The following is an 18,649-nucleotide window of genomic DNA, read 5'->3' on the forward strand; positions in this document are numbered from 1 at the left end:
TTAGCCAAAACAACAATGGAACACTCAAAATCCCAGCGAAAATATTTTATTATGCAAAGCATAAAAATTTCAATCTATTTATATTCCTAAATCGGCTATTAATTTTATATAAGACAGTAATCTATTAATAAATTTTCATTTTATCGGACGGTCGGTTTATAACCATAACGACATTATGTTGGGGATAATCTTTTTCCTAACAACTTGAGGAAAATCAAAGCCAAAACGTAAACGGCCGAAACCACCTTTCACTAATTAAGCAAGAATTTCCTCAAGACTTCAATTGTGGAAAAGCCTTACAAGTCACTATTGTAAGGAAATGCTTTGTTACGAGTATCTTGGATGCTGGAATTAAAATAATGTAAATGTTCTTTCGATTCAATTTAGGTATATCTACTATCTACTATTAAAAATAAAATGTCCACAATGATTTACACCTTTATTCGTAGACAGTTGATACCAGAATGATCCGAGCCACACTCTGATGTGGTTTTTATAATAACGGTCTTACATTCAATCCATTTCAATCAACAGTGTTGCCAGCTTAATCATTCCATCGTTCGTTCAACCAAGTCGGGTAATATGGTTTGATGGTCGGAATTAGACCATGTCGGGCAATATGGTTTGATGGTAGGATGAGTCCATCCCACCGCACAATTTTATGAGACTCACGTTTTATTAAATTGGCAACACCGATAACAATTTGTTGACACTGACATTTCAAATTCAGATTCAATCTCTTTACATGTGATAAATTACAAAATGATAAATAACCATGTTAATACTACCATTGAAAGAATATTTATGTATGTGTAGAGTTTATACAGAGATGGAATAAGAAATGAAGAAATAAGCAATTCCTAATACTACAGCAATACTCCAAAATGTGTTAAGTGATTAATTATGTCATCAGGGTGCCGTGTGGTTTCCGGCACCAATAAAACATAATAGGACTACTCCATCTATTTCCAATTAATGTCGTAAAAGGCTACTATAGGCTTATAAACTTGGGATTCTTTTTTAGGCGATGGGCTACCTGTCACTATTTGAATCTCAATTCTATCATCAAGCCAAAACGCTGAACGGGGCCTATCAGTCTTTTCAAGACTGTTGGCTTTGTCTACCCCACAAGGTATATAGACGTATGTATGTATGTTATCAGGGTCAAGGTAGTCAGACGGTTGTTGTTTTATGTTGACTTACTTCTAGATCTTCAATAGAATATAGATATCACTTGATGACGTCAACATCATTTCCAAAGCGCAAAATTAGAAGAAGCGGCGGAACAAACTACTTTACAGCTGTTGCAGCAGTTCCCAGGAGGGACGGCGTGGACGTGGATGACTCGGACTGGCCAGGGCTCTGCTTTGTAAAAGGTGTTTCGCCACTTAACACAGCAGAAGGTTTCTTGGCATTTTGTAGGTAACACTGTCCTCACAAACAGCAATTCCCACCAAGACCATACCTTAGCTTCCCCCCAGGATTCATTTACTTTAATTATACAATAAAGATCTTAGATCTAAACCATAGACGAATGTACATTGTACTTTTCTCGTCACAGCCAAAACAAACAAACGCCAGGAAGATAATTTTCAACGAAATTCCTTTGGGTACGTACCTTGGTCATCAATTTAATAAAATCAATCAACTTGGCGCTTGCCTCTTTAGTTAAGGCTGTACTAAAATTGACTGTCCCAGTATAATAAATTAGAAAATGACTCGCGCCGTGTTTGACTTTGAAAATTTGATGGAACAAAGTCTCATTAGCAAATATTTTCATGGTTGGCGAGTATTGTTTTCAAAATTTCATTTACAATTATCATTAGCGAGATGAATGTGAAAATGTTTAATAGTTAGTCTAGACGATTTTGAATTTAATACTTAATTTAATAACTACAATTAGATAATTGAATGGACAAAGCATAATATATATCTTTTTTACTTAACTTATATATTAAATAAGAAATTTGCCAATTTAGTTTTTCTTCCTTATCGAGAAGATTAAATAAGGCCTAGGATATCTGAAAAGGAGATGATCTGTGACATCAAGAAAAGTTAATTAAAGTAAAAGGCTTTTTTATTCATACTCTTTAAGCAACACGTGCCTTTTACCGACCTCAATCCGAATAAGATTTTCAAATAAATTTTACTTCCAACAAAAGACAAAACATTTAAGTTCTTTACCTAACTTGTACTTTTCAATATCGAGTGCTTTATAAACCTACGTATTTTCGTGAAATCTTTAATACATAATAACGAGCAACGTTTCTGCACAGAGAACTCTCAAAGCTGAAAAAAACTCTGAATAAAAATCCGACATTTTCTCCAAACAATTTGGCGAGTTATTTCGAGATTGAGTAACCTAATTGAAGTCATGAGTTTGGGTCTCAATTTTACGGGAATACACCTCCAAGGTACACATGAACGTTGTTTTTTATCTTTATTATGTACAACTCACCTAATTTTAACTTACTTGTGATGATGAAGGGAGATGGGTTTGTGCAAGGGTTAGGAAAAAAAGGACTGGTCATAAAAAATATATTCTACGAATTATACAGATTGAGCAAGTTTCACGGCAAGTTCTTTATGATAGAAAACTTACTCCGGTCCTACGTATATATGTATAAACATACATACATATAATCACATCTATATCTCCCGCGGCGCAGGCAGAGCCAACAGTCTCGGAAAGACTAGTACGCCACGTTCGGCTGTTTGGCTGCATATGCATAAATTTTTTGTTCATATTTTAGGAGGTTATTCATTATGGTAGAAATAAAAGTAGCACCCTCTATTTAAGTCCAATAGCTAAAACCTTAGAGCATATTTACATCATCATCTCCACAGGACCCTGAGATTAAACTAAAGATTCTAGTGGTTCAGCGGCTAGACGTAACCACTGCACATGAGATTAGAGACATACATTCGTAAAAAAAAAATACTGACTTCACCAAACAGTAAATGAGAGTTGTGTTTTCTGTTCCTTTTTCTTTCTAAAGAGAGTACTTTCAATTCTACAAATAATCCATTAAAAGATGGCATCGGAAAACAAAGCGACATTGTTAACCGACAAAATGCTAAGAGGTTGATATTTTTTTTCCGAGGAAAGGAAATTATGTTACCGTCTTCTAAGGGCTTATATTGATTTCTTATTAGATGTACACAAGATATTCCAAACATTTCTTTTTAAATGTTGGTACTAACATTTACTCTTATTGCTGTTGAAACTTCACCAACAAAGTGATTACTTTTATATTATCAGGATAATATCTACTCTTTCATGTCGCCATATTCCCAGTTATGTCCACTGCCAGCCTCGTGGCCTGGGGGTCCGCTTTTTTACTAGTCTCTTATCACTTCTTTCGGTCTACTGCATCTTCAGTTCTAAGACAATATATTATAGGTACCTACTACACTTTATATGTAAGCCAAATCACAGGCTGATGCTAGCTTTAATCATATTTTCATTATGTTTATTCAATACTTTTTTATTCGTATTGAACTGTCTTTCCCATGTTATGAGGAGTAGCGTTTGTATTTGAAAAAAAAATCTCAATTTCATTATGAGAAACTATTCGGATAAACGTGGCCTTTGAATTTTCTCCAGCTATGTCAACCTCGAAAAGGATAAAGACGACATGTGTGTATGATGTAAGAAGAAAAAAATACTCAAGAAATTTCTGAGTCAAATATCTACTCGTATTTCTTCATTGCACAGTTAATTACCGAACAATAATAAAGTTTGAGTCGTTTCCAACAAAACACTTCCATAAAGTTTCACTTACATGCTGTATTACTGAACATATTAAATCTTCATATTCAATGATCTGGAAAATTAACCCACATGTGCCTAAAATTATCTCCAACAACGCTTTCAGTTGCTACGCATACTAATTTATCCGTTCATGTGTGAATTTTGCAAGTGAGAAATACCTATAGGTATGGAAAATACCTAATTGTCATCTTCAGTCATCGTCAGTCTTTTGGCACTAGTCTTGCGTCCTCACCTCCAAAAAAAGGAGCGAGCCTTTTGATTGTGATCCTACCTACATATAATCACTTCTATATCCCTTCCGGGGAAGACAGACCCAACAGTCGTGAAAAGGCCACGCTCACCTTTATTACAGTGATCCTGGATTTGGTAAATCAGGTTTTTACACGAAGCGCAAGCCCTCGCAAGCTTTGCAAAGGAATCTTAACCATATTGAATCATAGTTACATTATCCAATTGCATGCTACAAGTTTTTTCGCGATGATTTTTCTCAATATAAGAGTTGGTATAAACGTATGATTCTGATAACAATATTTTGTAAGAATTCCTAAAACTACTTAAATATATTATTCATAGCGTACAATATTAACATTACTTGCTATATTGAATTACGCGCAAAAAATATATTAGTTACGTTTCCGACTCGAAGTGGCCAGTAATATCCAGTTCATCCCGAGTCGACGAATCACAGCAGGGTCCTTCGACAGCCGCAAATCCTTTTAAGAGCATATCAGCAGGGATCCTTCCATGGGTTTGTTTCCATATCAGTGTGAAAATGTGTTTATATAGATAAGTATCTATAGTGTAAGATAGTGGGATTAACATACAAAAATTAACAAAATCGTTTGTTGAGTACCGTAGCAATCTACTAATGTCACTATTTTCTTTTATTTTACAAATTTTGATCAAAATGTTTAGGCATTTTGATAAAAGTATTTTTTAAAAACCCATTAATAATTTTTGAGCATGAATATTGAAAAATATTGTCCGAATTTTAATAAAACGCTCTTCATTACCTTTTTTCATAAAATGTGTGCTTATTTTATTTAATCTTTATCAACTGAAAATCTGTGATGTAATGGTAACATAACTATAGCTATTAGGCCAAACAACTTTAAATTTATTTCAAAGTAATTCCGATTTGAGCATAAACTTTAAGCATTTATTAAAGTTTGCAAGGCGGAGATCAAAGGCGTGATTCGGGTTGCTAAGTTGATGTTTCAATACAAATTTTGTGGTCAAAGGACGCCTGCAAACAGGTATGGTCTGTTTACAAAGTACGATTCGTAAAAGGTAAGTTAGATGTTGATGCCTTTAAATTATTTCCCTATATAAATGCTTTCAGTATTTTGCGTTTTCAGCCAGTTTTTGTAAATGCACATTAATTTAAATCAATGAAAAAATTCAAATTGTCAAATTGTTTCACAGAATATTGATTAATACAATTTTAATACACAATATTGATGAAAGGAAAGTTGGAAGTGTAAGACCTTGACGAACTTGATCAAATCGTGTACAACTCAGCAAAATATAAGCTCGCGACTATCCTAAGCCGATGTACTGGGACGCATATAATGATGAATGTCAATGAAGGGAAAGAAATTTATAAGATTTGGGGCAAGTGTGTCATTATGTCATGCCATGTAGTCATTATCTGGCCCTTGTAATAACAAGTCGTTATCTAGTTTTATATTTGAAACACCGCGTCTCGATATAGGTAAATGTAACTTTTATTAGTTCAACTAATAAAAGTTTTCATAAAAAAGTAATATACCTGGCTACATCCCAAATTTCATTAATTAGATAAATACGAGTACAGGTTCATTTTCTGAAGATTTTTACAAAATTTATATAACTACAGCCATCACGCTCTCATTTGCATAAACCCTAGATTACTAACCTTCGTCGATTCGACGACGCGTCACCAAAAAAATCGCGATAACTTTTGCGCGCGCGACCGTGCGGTTTTCTAATTCGAGCTAATCCCAGTCGACCCGTTGCCCTCGCGACGGACGGTAGTGTTCTGTGCGTAGGGGGGCTGTGCGCGCCGTTCCAGCAACCATGGCTCGTCGCATCGACGAAGGTTAGTAGTAACGTAACTTTTTGTACTATTTAGTTAAGTTAAAATAACGTTCTTTTATCTTTTTTTGATTAATAATGGTGTCTAATATTTAATTTTTTTAGATGCGGTCCTTGCGGTGTTATTAAATGATGACAGTGAGGAGGAAAATTTGTCAGAGAGTGAGCCCGAAGACCACCTTGAGGCTGATCCCGCGTATGAAACGGAGGGTGAAGATGAAGTTTTTACTGTGAATGACGAGCAACTTCCGGATGAAGATTATGAGGCAAATGATACATCTCCACCATGTTCTACTGATGACGCGACACCTAGCACTTCAGCAGACCGTAGCGACTTGATTATAAGACCATCGCGTAGGTACTATTCTTCGTGGGAAAGATAAAACACAAATGGTCGTCACAACAGTCAAGGTCACTAAGCAGAACAGCTTCAAGGAACATAGTTCATATAAGACCTGGACCTGTACGCTCTTGTAAAAATCTTTTAGAGCCTCTGGGATGCTTTTCATGTTTCATTACTGATAATATGATTGATTTAATTGTCACCCACACCAATGCCGAGATAGCAATAAAATCTCATAAATATAAAACATTAAAATCTACACAGAGAGAGAGACCAACCGATCCTAATGAAATTAGAGCTCTCATTGGCATTCTCACATTATCTGCAGCAATGAAAGATAATCATTTATTATACTTATATGACTAAGAGTAGGTGCACTAAGTGCAATAAATCGTTGTGTGGGGAACACAAACTTGATGTGTGTCACAAATGTTTTAGTTCCTAAGCTATTGCCAAAATTTTGTTTTTAATTGATTATTCTAATATTATTTTTATAATTAACAGTTTATTTAGAACAATTTGATGTTATATATAATATGTACCGTTATGTTTATAAATTTTGAAAAAGTTGATTTTGCATGTAAACTGAGATCTCATTAATAAGACTGTTTGAATAAAAAAAAATGTTAAAGTGTATATTATTATCTTTAAATATGAAGATTAATACTTTGTTTTTAAAATAAAAACATTAATTAGAATATATATTTTTTTAATAAACCTCTAAGCCCCCTCCATTATAGAGCGTAGTCGAAACGACGAAGGTTAGTATTAAACGTCGTAAAATAAGGTTAGTGATCTAGGGTAAAATAATTGGAGTTTCTTAGGAAAACATACGTAAAGTGGGAAAGTAAGGTGCAAAATTATGTAAAAACTTTGAAGGGACTAACTGTGTTTAAATTTATTTTACTGTTTGCAATTAATTTTGAAATATTCATTTAAAGACATATCGTATAGTTTGAATTACTTAAATGAAACTCTATGGAAAAAATATATTCTAGCCATTTATTTAAGTCAGACACCATAATAATACTAATTATAGCGCATCATACAAATTTAAAATTTAAGATCAGATTTTTCTATGCTCTTAGCTAATGTCAATAAATTAGGGAAGATATGCTCACAAGCTGGAGACTTTTCTGTCATAGCCATTGGAGTATCACTGCTCTGAACAACCAATGCACGCCACCCAGCTCTTATTACAGCCTCATAATCCTTTTTTACATCATCACCAATATGGAGACATTCAGATGGCTTGACTAATCCACATCTTTTCATAGCATGTGTAAATATTTTCTTATCAGGCTTACTACATCCAACCTCATATGACGTTACGATAAACTTAAAATGTTTTATAATACCCAAGCTTCTTAAGATGTCATGGAGTCGCGGATCAAAATTGGAAACGATGCCAGTATTGATACATCTTTTCTCAAGAATATTCAGCAACTGACGACCCCCTTCAGCGACACACCATAACTTCGAAGTCTTGTATTGTTCAATTAGGATTTTAGTAATTTCAGCATCTTTTCCTTGAGGAATCTGCCCTTCAAAAGTCCTTGCCACTACTTTTTGCCACCATTTATCCCAAGGTATTAAATTTTTGCCAAAATTAGGATATTTCTCCCACATGAATCTGTATGAGTCTATTAATCTTTCTTTCACTTCTGTTTCGGTTCCTGTGTATCCATAATCCTTGGCTACAAGGGCGTAGTAATGCCATGGTGGCATACGAAATTTTAGCAAGGTATTTGTTGCATCAAAAGTAACTAGCTTTATACCACTAATTATATTCATATTTAGTATGTAGATAACTATTTTTATCTTTTTCTTGTCTAGTACTTTGTGGCCACCATGTCAGAATAAACAAATCATACTATGTTGACAACAAGCTGACGTTTTTGACTGATAAACAAAAATGTGTCATTTGTAGTGTTGCCAGCAGTAAATTATAGCTCTACCCTCACTGTAACTATGTGTCAAACCTGTGTTTGACAGTGTTTTTAAAGTTATGTACACTATCATTGACATAAGTCTGTTATCAATAAACAACTATTCCATTGCTAAAAATAAAATTAAGCTTGATCAAAATCAGATGTGGATTGTTCCTATTCTAAAGTACTTGGCACCATACTTATCTAGGTTCAGGCATTTAAAAAGGAGAAGTTATTTGAAGAAATAATACGTGCATTGCACTTATCAAAGGTCCTCAAGGAGAACACTAATACACTTGAAATGATGCAAAATTACTATTTGAAATTTCAGAACCATACCTCTGAGGTATGCAAAATTGCTAGTGGCGTAGAATGCTAATGGTATGTGTATTGACGCCCTAATGCATGCCCCCTAGTTCAGCTAATATGAGCTAATCCGAAACCAGGCAACCTAAAGCCACTAATCCATTGCCGCATTAAAATGATACAAAAGGGGATAATTGTATAGCATAGCTGCGCAGATACAAGAAGATTCAGCATTTAAAATTATTCTGTAAGAGCAATGAAAACACATATGTTTCACATTTTTTTTCCTAACGAGAGGAGTGTCAATTTCGAACTCCTTTGAGCATGAAGCATGATTTTATATGCAGGGTCAACAGTCTGCAAAACACTCAGCAGGTAATTTCGATCGGAAACATTCTATCCATACCAAGAATATAGTAGGGATTTTCTCACCACAACAATTTTTTTAAATATATTTTCGTGCCAGATAGATGAAATTGACCCAGACATACAATCGTACCCACGCGTCGCAACGGACTGGCGCCTTTAGTAATGCGTGGGACAGAGCCGAATCTATTTCATGTCCATTTGGAGGGAGCACGTTCATCAAACAAACTCTTCACATAATATTTGAGTTGCGCTAATCCCCTCTTCGTCTCGGCCGGAGCGTCCTTTGCACAAACATTGCGAACTTCGGCTCAGTGTAAACAACCACGAGTGTGACGCTCGAGTCTGCTCATTAGCAACCGCCAAGAAAAAGGTAACAGGTGGGAAGGGAGATTACTTGTCAGATACCTAATTGAATATACTTTGAAGAGTTGATTACGCTACATGCTTTATGAATACATACATAAAATAACGCTTTTTTCCCGAAGGGGTAGGCAGAGACCACATCTTGCCACTTGCCATGATCTCTACATACTTCTATCGCTTTGAAAAATCATGCAAATATCCATACAAATGTATTTAAAGATATCGCTACGTATTTTGGCTTATACGCCACAAATTTCAATTAAATAGTATCAACTACGAAACAAGTCAATTAGCCAAATAGATTTCTACAACTAATTGCAAGTTCCTTCGCCAGGGAATGTTTCAGTAACTAAGCGCTCCAGTTTTGATAAAGTTTCAAGACTATCACAAACTGTAACACTATTACTTTCCCTCGGGGCTGTTTGAAATGAATCATTGCCTATCTAAATATTTGATCTCGGTTATACTGGTTTTGGTTTTTAAGGTTTATTACTTGTTATACTGTGACTTTTAAGGTCAATTAATCTTGCACACTCACATTTTATAACTTGTGATCCTTTTATCAATCATTCAATAGAAGAAAAAATAATCTTTTTGATTTATCAATTTTCGGTTGAAAATTTTCCATGATTTTATTGTTGTAAATTTAAGTGCGTTTGACCTTAATCTGTCTAGTGGTAAGCAAAATGGCGTCTTTCAATAATTTGTACAATATCATAAGGAATTGGAGTAATTTATTTGAGAAACGTATTTATGACTACTAACTTTGCCTAGTACTTTATCGAGGGTGTATCCAGAAATCGGTATGTGAAATTTAAGACTATGATATCAATACTAATAAGAGAAAGATGTAATATTTGTAACTTTGATTATTTGTTAGTGCTAATCTCCGGAAATACGGAATCGATGATAAAAATTCTTTTATCAATGAAGGCTATATATGTATGTAGTGTACCACGGGCGAAGCCGCATTGGGCCGCTAGTAAAGTTACCTTCCCTTTTATATTCATCTTCAAATTTAAATATAACAGCCATAACGCTGTTTAATATTATTATTAAACTTGTTTCTTTTTTTCTTTTCTTGTCTGTCCGTAATCTAGCTAGTTATTAGCTTAGCCGGAGATTAAGTAACATCACAGTTTACGTGTATCCACTTCTTACAAAGATTTACTTTCCGGGAACATCCCACTTGATCCCTTCCTGCTTGTTAACGAACTGTTGCTTCAAACGGTTTATTAAAAGACTTTTTTTTTCGATAGGTGGTTTAAGAAAGTCTCTCTCGTTGGTTATTCCCCATGTCTGAAGGTCGTGACGTGATCAGGATCAGGGTTGCATCTGGAACGGATGATCTACCTCCATCGGCCTCTGCTCAACGGGTCTTTTACGAACGTGTAAAATTTTGAGGTTACTTGATCAGTCCATTTCAGGACAAGTTTCGAAATAAGTCACTCATATTTGCGTGTTCTCTGTTCCACTCATTTTCTTAAATTTCAGGGCTAGGGTTTTCCGACGTTTACTTGCCACTTTGTCTGGTCTGCAGCGACTTCAGTTTTAAGCCCTTAATCAAAACAACATCAAGCAGATTTCACAATGTTGTCTTGCGTTCAAAAAGCCAATGTCGCCTTTCTTAGTGGCTTCATATTAATAGTATTTAAAAAAAGAAAACTTAATAATTGAGATTGATGTTCTTATTATTATTTGATAAATCGTTGAAGATAATAGACTGGTTTTATTTAAATTATCATGTAGCTTGCTATTGTCAATAACAAGCGACTAATCTAAAGCGCGATTCAGTACCAGATTGCCTGCCAAGTTTTACCATATAAACTTTTTTCATCATATTTTTACGTGGCCTGATTTTTGTCCCACTTTTGTAGAGGACCGTCAACTCTTCATTAATTTCTATGCGGCTCATTTGATGCGCTTATATACTTTTGGCATCTCTTAAAATACTTATACGTTTATGTTTAATATTGAATTAAAGGCGAAAACCACTAGCAGAAACAATAGTTAAAAAGCGTCTTTATCTAAACGGTTATTAAGACAAGAATAATTTAAACCAGTTTTAATAAATATATTTAAAACCAGTTTTATTCAAATAATGTTCATCAGTTTGCTTGCTTATAACTAATACTGCTCTGGTGAGGAACTACATCGTGACGAAACCTGCACAATACATGAGACATGAGTAACCAATACTGGATCATAATAACAATTCAGGATCGTGGTCCCCGATAAGTAAACCCCAGAAAGATGATGACCATAAATAACAAATATAAAATGCATTAAATCGGAATGTATTAAAATTTGATGGGAAAATGAAGGTATGATATGCTATGATCTACACAATTGATGCTTTCTAAGCAAGAAATTTGCTTAACATATAAAAGATTTTTGCGCTACAATTCCCACATAAAAAGATTGTAGTAAAACTATACCTGATTCTAATAAAAAATTTAACTGGATTTTCTCATTTACTTGTCAGTGAAATGTAAAATTTTAATCATAACAACACAATATAATAAACTTTTGACAGCATATTAATTTTAAAGTTGCGGGGAGGTTGCACGCGCTGACTTAATTAAATGTTGGATACAGCTGAAATTCAACGATCAAACCTTTTACATTAAAAATACCTAGTAATTTTTTATTTTAATAATAATTGATAATAATGTTAATCTGTCACACACACAAAGAACCAAAATATTTGAACTATGCAAAGCAATTCAATTTATATAAAATGCTTTTTATAGAATTTATAAAATTAGTTTGTTAATCAAGTTTTTGGTGCAAGAGAGTTTTATAATAATTATTTTTAAGAATTATAAACGACGTTATTTTTTAGATTCGCTTTTATCAGCTATGAGGTACATTCTCTAAACAGGTAAAGCAAAATAATAAGATGCACATATCACGTTTGTAGTACTCCAGTCACCTAATAGGATGGCTTAATGATAGAAATTCATCATGAATCATGAATATCAGAGAATGTGATCGGTTGCAGTAACCGTCGCTTAAACTAGACTTCCATGTTTAAAAGTTTTTCCCTTAATCGACTTTGACACTCAGCACATACTATGTTCTATCAGGTCATCATGGAAGCAAAACAATACAAGTGAACTTTATTCTCACTCTTTTTCATGGTTTTCCAAATGCACTCGAAGTGGGTCATTCAGGCTCCAGAGATATAATAAACTTTGAAATATAAACGTAAAGTTGAAAATATGGCCATCATGGGACACCGTCACAAAGCATCGAAAATTATGCTCTATTTGATATAAATCTTAATAAAGAGAATAAATAAATATCGAGACAAATTAATGAAAATATGTTACGACAGTTAATAAATACATACGAAACGTTATAAACGAAATGTTTTATAAACGACAATAAGTACCTAGTAATTTTTAAATGTCATTATACTCGTATTCATTGTCATTACACATAATATGAACAAAGCTAAAGATAGCTCATTCATTGTTCTGTTTTGTATGAAAAGAAAACAAGGGGTTGTGCCAAAACCGACGAGCGTCGAGAATATTGGAGGAATATTGAATTTCTTCTAACAGGCCATCAACAAAAGTATGAAATGGGTACAGAACAGACAACGGTCAGAAGTGATTTTGAACGGAAAAGTCGGATGATTGACTTACTTCTATTATTAAAACTCTAAGCCACAGAGCACTGAACGACTTAACATTGAGGCGATCTTCACCGCTCCGGGTCCCAAGCTATTGTGTGATCGAGTTTAATTAGGAACTTTTTTTAGAAATTCCGGAGTTTTTGAGTTTGTTCAAACGGGATTCTTTCCGTTTTTAGCTGTGCATTTTTCCAATAATTTTGTAAATGTTCTGTCTTTAAATTTAAATATTTGAGCTCAATTATCATTAGCTAAATTTAATGAATTTTTTTAACTGTTAAAAAGAAAATTCAAGGTTACACTTTGATATAAGCTTCAACGCATTTGAAATATGCTGTGGCCTATTTTAGGACAACTCCCATAAGACTAAAGAATAAGCATTATTATTTAAGATACCAAAAAACTTTAAAAAATAAAACAATTAAATTTTTGTTACAGATACTGAATACAAATCTACGAGTTTGGTGAGTGAATATTTTTTATCTTATGTTAATTACTAGTTATTAAACATTTAATAAGAAATGTTGGAATGCAGACCCAAGACCCCGAAGCAAAATTACTGAGGTGTAACGGGGAGATGAGAGAGAGTAGCTAAACATTTGTGCAGTAGTAGAGGTAGTAGTTTCTAGTGTCAAATTATTGATATATCCATACATAAATATAATCACGACTGGGGGGTAGACGTAGCTAACAGTCTCGATATGACTGAAAGGCCACGTTCAGCTGCAATGCTTGATGGGGAATCGAGATTTGAATAGGGACAGGCTATCGCCTTCATTAAGAATCACAAGTTTATTAGCATTTTCCTTGATTGACTATTACAATATGTTGGGAAAGAGAAGCAGCTCACACTATGTTTTTTTTAACTACCGGAGCAAAATGGATGTTGCACTAGTTAAATGTAACTACCACAAATCATTAATCACCTTTTCCTTTGTCGAGAAGTGTTCTCTAACTGTGAGCCTCTTAAATAAGCTCAGGGTCACTCAGCGAGCTATGCCCAGTGGTTTTCTGTGACACCGAATCAGGAATCAGGAGGTCCGTAGACGAATGAAAGTAACCGACATAGTAGTTCGGGTCAGGAAACTGAAGTAACAATGGGCAGGCCATATTTCTCGAAAGGCTATGGAGTCAAAAAGTCCACGAGTGGAGACCACGTACCGGAAAGCGCTGCAAATGAAAATATATGTCGACAAGACAGCTATGTTTATTTGTTTCAATTAACGCAAGAAGCTGAGCGTAGCAACGCCGCTACGAGGCTACGAGGCTACGAAACGGCGTAGCACGTAGATACTTCAAACGGAGCTGTGCAGCGGACTGATTTCTATTACTTTGATGAGTAATAGCTACAATGTACAGTTCACATCTAAAGTTATACTTTTAATTTAAATTATTATACGTACGTATACTTGTCTTTCATTATTATTTTTTTATTAAGCTTTGCACCTAAACGTGGCCTTTGGACTTGTGATTTTTGGCTCTATCTACCCTGTAAGCGAAAAATGTGATATGTATGAGTAAAATAAATAAATAACAGTATATTTTTATTTCGTGCCTTATACAAGTAAATTTAGAGCAAATTGGCGATGACAGCGAAACATCCAATAACGAATTATCCGAATTTCGAGTTATTGCGAAAACCGACCCAACAAAATAATTTATGATGTATCGAAATGGAATATTTTCGAGGAGAAGGATGGCATCAAAATTTAATTTGGGCCGTTTTAAGTCTAAATTTATATGAACTGGGTCGGAAATGAATGGAGGTGCGGCTCTCCCGTGGCGTCCTGGGCCTTTGATGTTCTGTTTCTAGGACAAGGCCATCCTGTAAATATGAAATATTATTACGAACATATTTTATTTACTTATTTATTTGGTCAAAGTCGCGTTTTTATAGACATATCTGAAGCACTCTCTTCTATACTGGTAATAAAGAAAAAAATGTTTCTAGCTGTTAAAGTTAGAATAGAATAGAATCTTTATTTGCTTTTGATAAGGGTTAATCGAGGTAATAGTCTTATTAACCTAGGATTCTTATTTCAAGTTACCGGCTCTATCTGAATCTCATCTCCATCAGTAAGCCATTCGACGAAACGTGTCTTTTAGTCCTTTCATGATTGTCATGTCAACCCCGTAAGAGATATGGACGTGATACACTCATAGAAAATTAGAGCGAAGACATACACTTAACAAAAGCTGGTGGAGGTATCTCGTGACCGGATGACTGGAGATTGTCTAGCTCAGAGAATCAGCATTGTCATTCAAAATGGCAATGCTGCAAGCCTTCTGACAGACAGAAAAGTTTTTTTTTTAAGTTTAAGTAGAAGAAGAAATTAGAAGATAAAACTAGACATTAAATCCACTCATTCATCCACAATCTTTGTCTTATTAAGAAAAAAAAATAACTTATTTATTAATCCATAAAAAATGCAAAAAAAATATAACTTCCTTTCACGGCTTAATATTGAAAAGGAATAATTGAACACGAGAATACAAAGAAAAAACAACCTTATAGATTCAATTCATATAGCTGAATCTCGTACGTAGATACCAGATGCAATTAAGGTCATACCAAGCTCTTCCGGCGTTTATTTATAGCACAGAGCACAGGCAAGGACAAAACATCAAATCAATATAAATGTACATTTAATATCTTGTTATGTTTTGACTTCATCTTGTTAAGCCAATTAACAAAGTAATCTCGTCATGGCAACGTTTATTATCCCTGCCGTCGTTAATAATAATAATAATCAGTTATTTCCTGTTCATAAGTAGTAATGGAACATCCTCCATGCTTGGTAGAGGGGAAAAAGGTCCAACATATTAAAGAGAGGCTTTTGTGATTTTGCAATCAGAAACAGATACTATTTATATTAAATACAGGTATTAAATGAACATGTCATGTATATTTATTTTTTCGGACGTTTCATATAACGTTACAATAACGATTCGTGGTCACCGAGCTACTAATCACGAAAACAAAGTTTTTTTTTGCAATTGGAGCATAAATAATTAAACACAACTTAAAAGTTGAAACAGATTGGAGCGTGAGGAGTTATAATCAACCTCCAACTCAACATCGTCGGAACCGCAATTGTCTAGTCATAACACCAAATCCAACAGATTGGCGGTGACATGATATGTGTTCGTATGTTTCCAAAATTCTAAACTTCAATAACGTTAAAAGGTAGTATAGGGTAGGAACGCAATATCAAACTTCTTGAAGAAGCCACAATCGCGTCTTGTTTATAAGGAGTACGGTTGCTATGCTAGGCTCTATATAAATCTTCAAATTGTACGGTGTAGAAAAAAATCTTAAGTAAACTGTCTTGTAAACATATTAATGGTAGTGTGTAAAATTTAAAGCTTACTATTTTTTTGAGAACATAAAGTAAGTTTACTTACAATAATGTCATAATTAACAGTAACAAATGAGTAGTTTCAAAAGAATAGTGTTAGTCTACGATTTTTAAAAATACATTTAGGGGGAAAAAGAACTGAGTAAGATTTGTGTAAAAAGCAAAAGTATGTAAAAGACATATAAAAAAGAGCCAACGCTAGCTGAAAAGAAAATGAGAGAAAAGGTAATAATTAATCTATATTTTCTACTAATATTATTAATGCGAAATTTTTTATGAATGTGTGTTTGTTACGCGTGCGTGAAAGAAATTCGGTGCACAAAAATATACCGTGACAATATATATTAAGTATAATTATCCTGTAATTCCCACGGCACCGAAGCATCGGAGCGCAGCTTGTAGATTTATAAAACAATTGTTGGTTCTCCCAAACAAATGAAGTAGCCGTAAAATTGAAGGTTGAATCTCCGGCGTTGGTAATGAATTGTTGAAACAATTATTCCGTATCCAGCTAGCCCTTAATTAATGCTAGAATTAATAAAAATTCCTTCATTGGCCCCTACTTTTAATCAAAAAATTACAATACTCAATGAATTCCTTTTTACATTACGGTTAAAGCCTTCCGTAATTCACAATTAGCTTTCCTTTTTTTGATTTGGTTAAAACAATTCATTTATGGTGTATGTGGTATGAGTTACTTCTCAAAAAGTAGGTTTTTTTTTGTATAATCCGTGATTTAAACGTGTAACAGGAACTAACCGCTCTCTCTCTCTCACTCACTCTTGCACTACATCGATTTCTGGTTACATTTACAGTATTTGGATTCAAATCCCGAGAAAGAAAATGTTCAAAAAAACTAAAAAAAGCTGCTGGCTTATCATGCAAGCAATCATATTCACCAAACAAATAATTTTCTAATAACTACAAACTTTAATTACATATCCATATTTATTTCCAAAAGAATATTGCAACCCAGCTATCTAAAGATACGACAGAAAATACAATCTCATGAAACTAATTTCTGAAAGACATCTTTTGCTGGTAACAACATGTGAGGTTGAATATTGAAAACTTCCCACTCACGTCCTTGTAATAAAATTGCAGTTGCATACTCCGGAACGTATTTTATGATGGGTGACGTACACTTTACAACAAGAGCAATGGGTCAAGGTGGGACGTAAACTGGTTATTGGAAGCTAATGCAATTCCTGTGTCTATTAGGTCAAGAGCATTCGCCTGACGGTTTGTGCATTAAGGTTACAGAAAGTTGTTTGGATGTAAGCCTCTAGATACATAAAATAACGACTTTGTTCCTTAAGGGGTAAAAATTGGTCGTACCACTCATATAATGCAGGTATGGGACGGGTGATTTGCCTTGAAGAAAATTTTCAAGTTCACAGGTTTCTTTAATTCCTGCATTCACTTATTGAATTTTGTGAGGTCCACGAGATGAAAAGTAGCTGGAACACGCGTTGTTATTTTTTCTCTTTAAGACTTGTTTTAAAGGCATTGTCATTTATTTTGCCATTAAATTAAATTTTCTTGTCTTTAAAATGTTACTCAAATCTGATTTTACCTAATTAATTTTTGTCTTAAATTTCTTCTTTTTTCCTTGCATGCCCAAATTTACCCATTATATATATATTTAAAATTACATCTATTAAATAGTTCCATTGCTACAATCATTGGCCAAATCACCAATAAATTTTTGAAGCGCATCATAAAAATCAGCCGAGCTGACTTTGTTCTCTTTTTATCACCAATTTGCTTGAGAAATAAATAAATTCTAGTCGAAAAGATTCAATTAATTTTCAACATAAATGAAAAAGCTACAAAATATTTGTTTTGTTGACGAAATGCTTCAGGCATGTTTTTACCAGATTTAAAAAGAGTATCTTCACGAATCCTCCCTAAAAAGATTTACAAGGTATTTCGTCAAATCGAAAACCATTTGCAGAAACGGCCTGCGGATCATTTTTCAATAATCTTCGGATTTCTCGGATTTCAGGTGTTATATTGGAAGAACCGTGTTATTTATTTGGATTTAAAATGGAAATATATTTATTATGTTTTTCTTCCAACATATCCGCTAATATACTCGTGTCTATTGATAAAGTTTGATTGTCTAATGATCAGTGTTTTCATTAACTAACGTGTATCAAAACTATGTTTTATTTAAAATCCCTTCTTTGAATAATTTTCGTATACTTTACCTTTACACAGAGCTCTAGATTCTTTATTATTCTTATAAAAGTAATGAAATAGACTGGTTTGTAAAAAAAGTAATAAGGTCTCCAATTTCCATTGCTCTATGGCTGCATGTTTATAATGAACAAAACGATAATCATTTTGTTATAGTCATTCAAATCAAATAATTTATTGATTTAAATATTACTTACCCTATTGTTTCCGATATTAATTTTGTACTACGGTAAATATATATAGCTTATTTTCAGGAAGAAATGCTGCGTAATCCTACTTCTGGAG

General features: G+C 33.9%; 1 protein-coding gene across 1 annotated transcript; it reads right to left on the bottom strand.

Annotated features, from left to right (window-relative positions):
- Window positions 1–7,247: 7,247 nt before the first annotated feature.
- Window positions 7,248–8,037, bottom strand: LOC106138355 (rhythmically expressed gene 2 protein). Its single transcript, XM_013339485.2, has one exon. The coding sequence runs from the start codon at window positions 7,986–7,988 to the stop codon at window positions 7,248–7,250; it is 741 nt and encodes a 246-aa protein (XP_013194939.2). The 5' UTR covers window positions 7,989–8,037.
- Between the last annotated feature and the right edge of the window lie 10,612 nt (window positions 8,038–18,649).

This window comes from Amyelois transitella, chromosome 15, assembly GCF_032362555.1.
Source record: "Amyelois transitella isolate CPQ chromosome 15, ilAmyTran1.1, whole genome shotgun sequence".
Classification (NCBI taxonomy): Eukaryota; Metazoa; Arthropoda; class Insecta; order Lepidoptera; family Pyralidae; genus Amyelois; species Amyelois transitella.

Excerpts from the sequence above, each read along its gene's own strand:
- LOC106138355 (XM_013339485.2), bottom strand. The coding sequence starts at position 7,988 with ATGAATATAATTAGTGGTATAAAGCTAGTTACTTTTGATGCAACAAAT.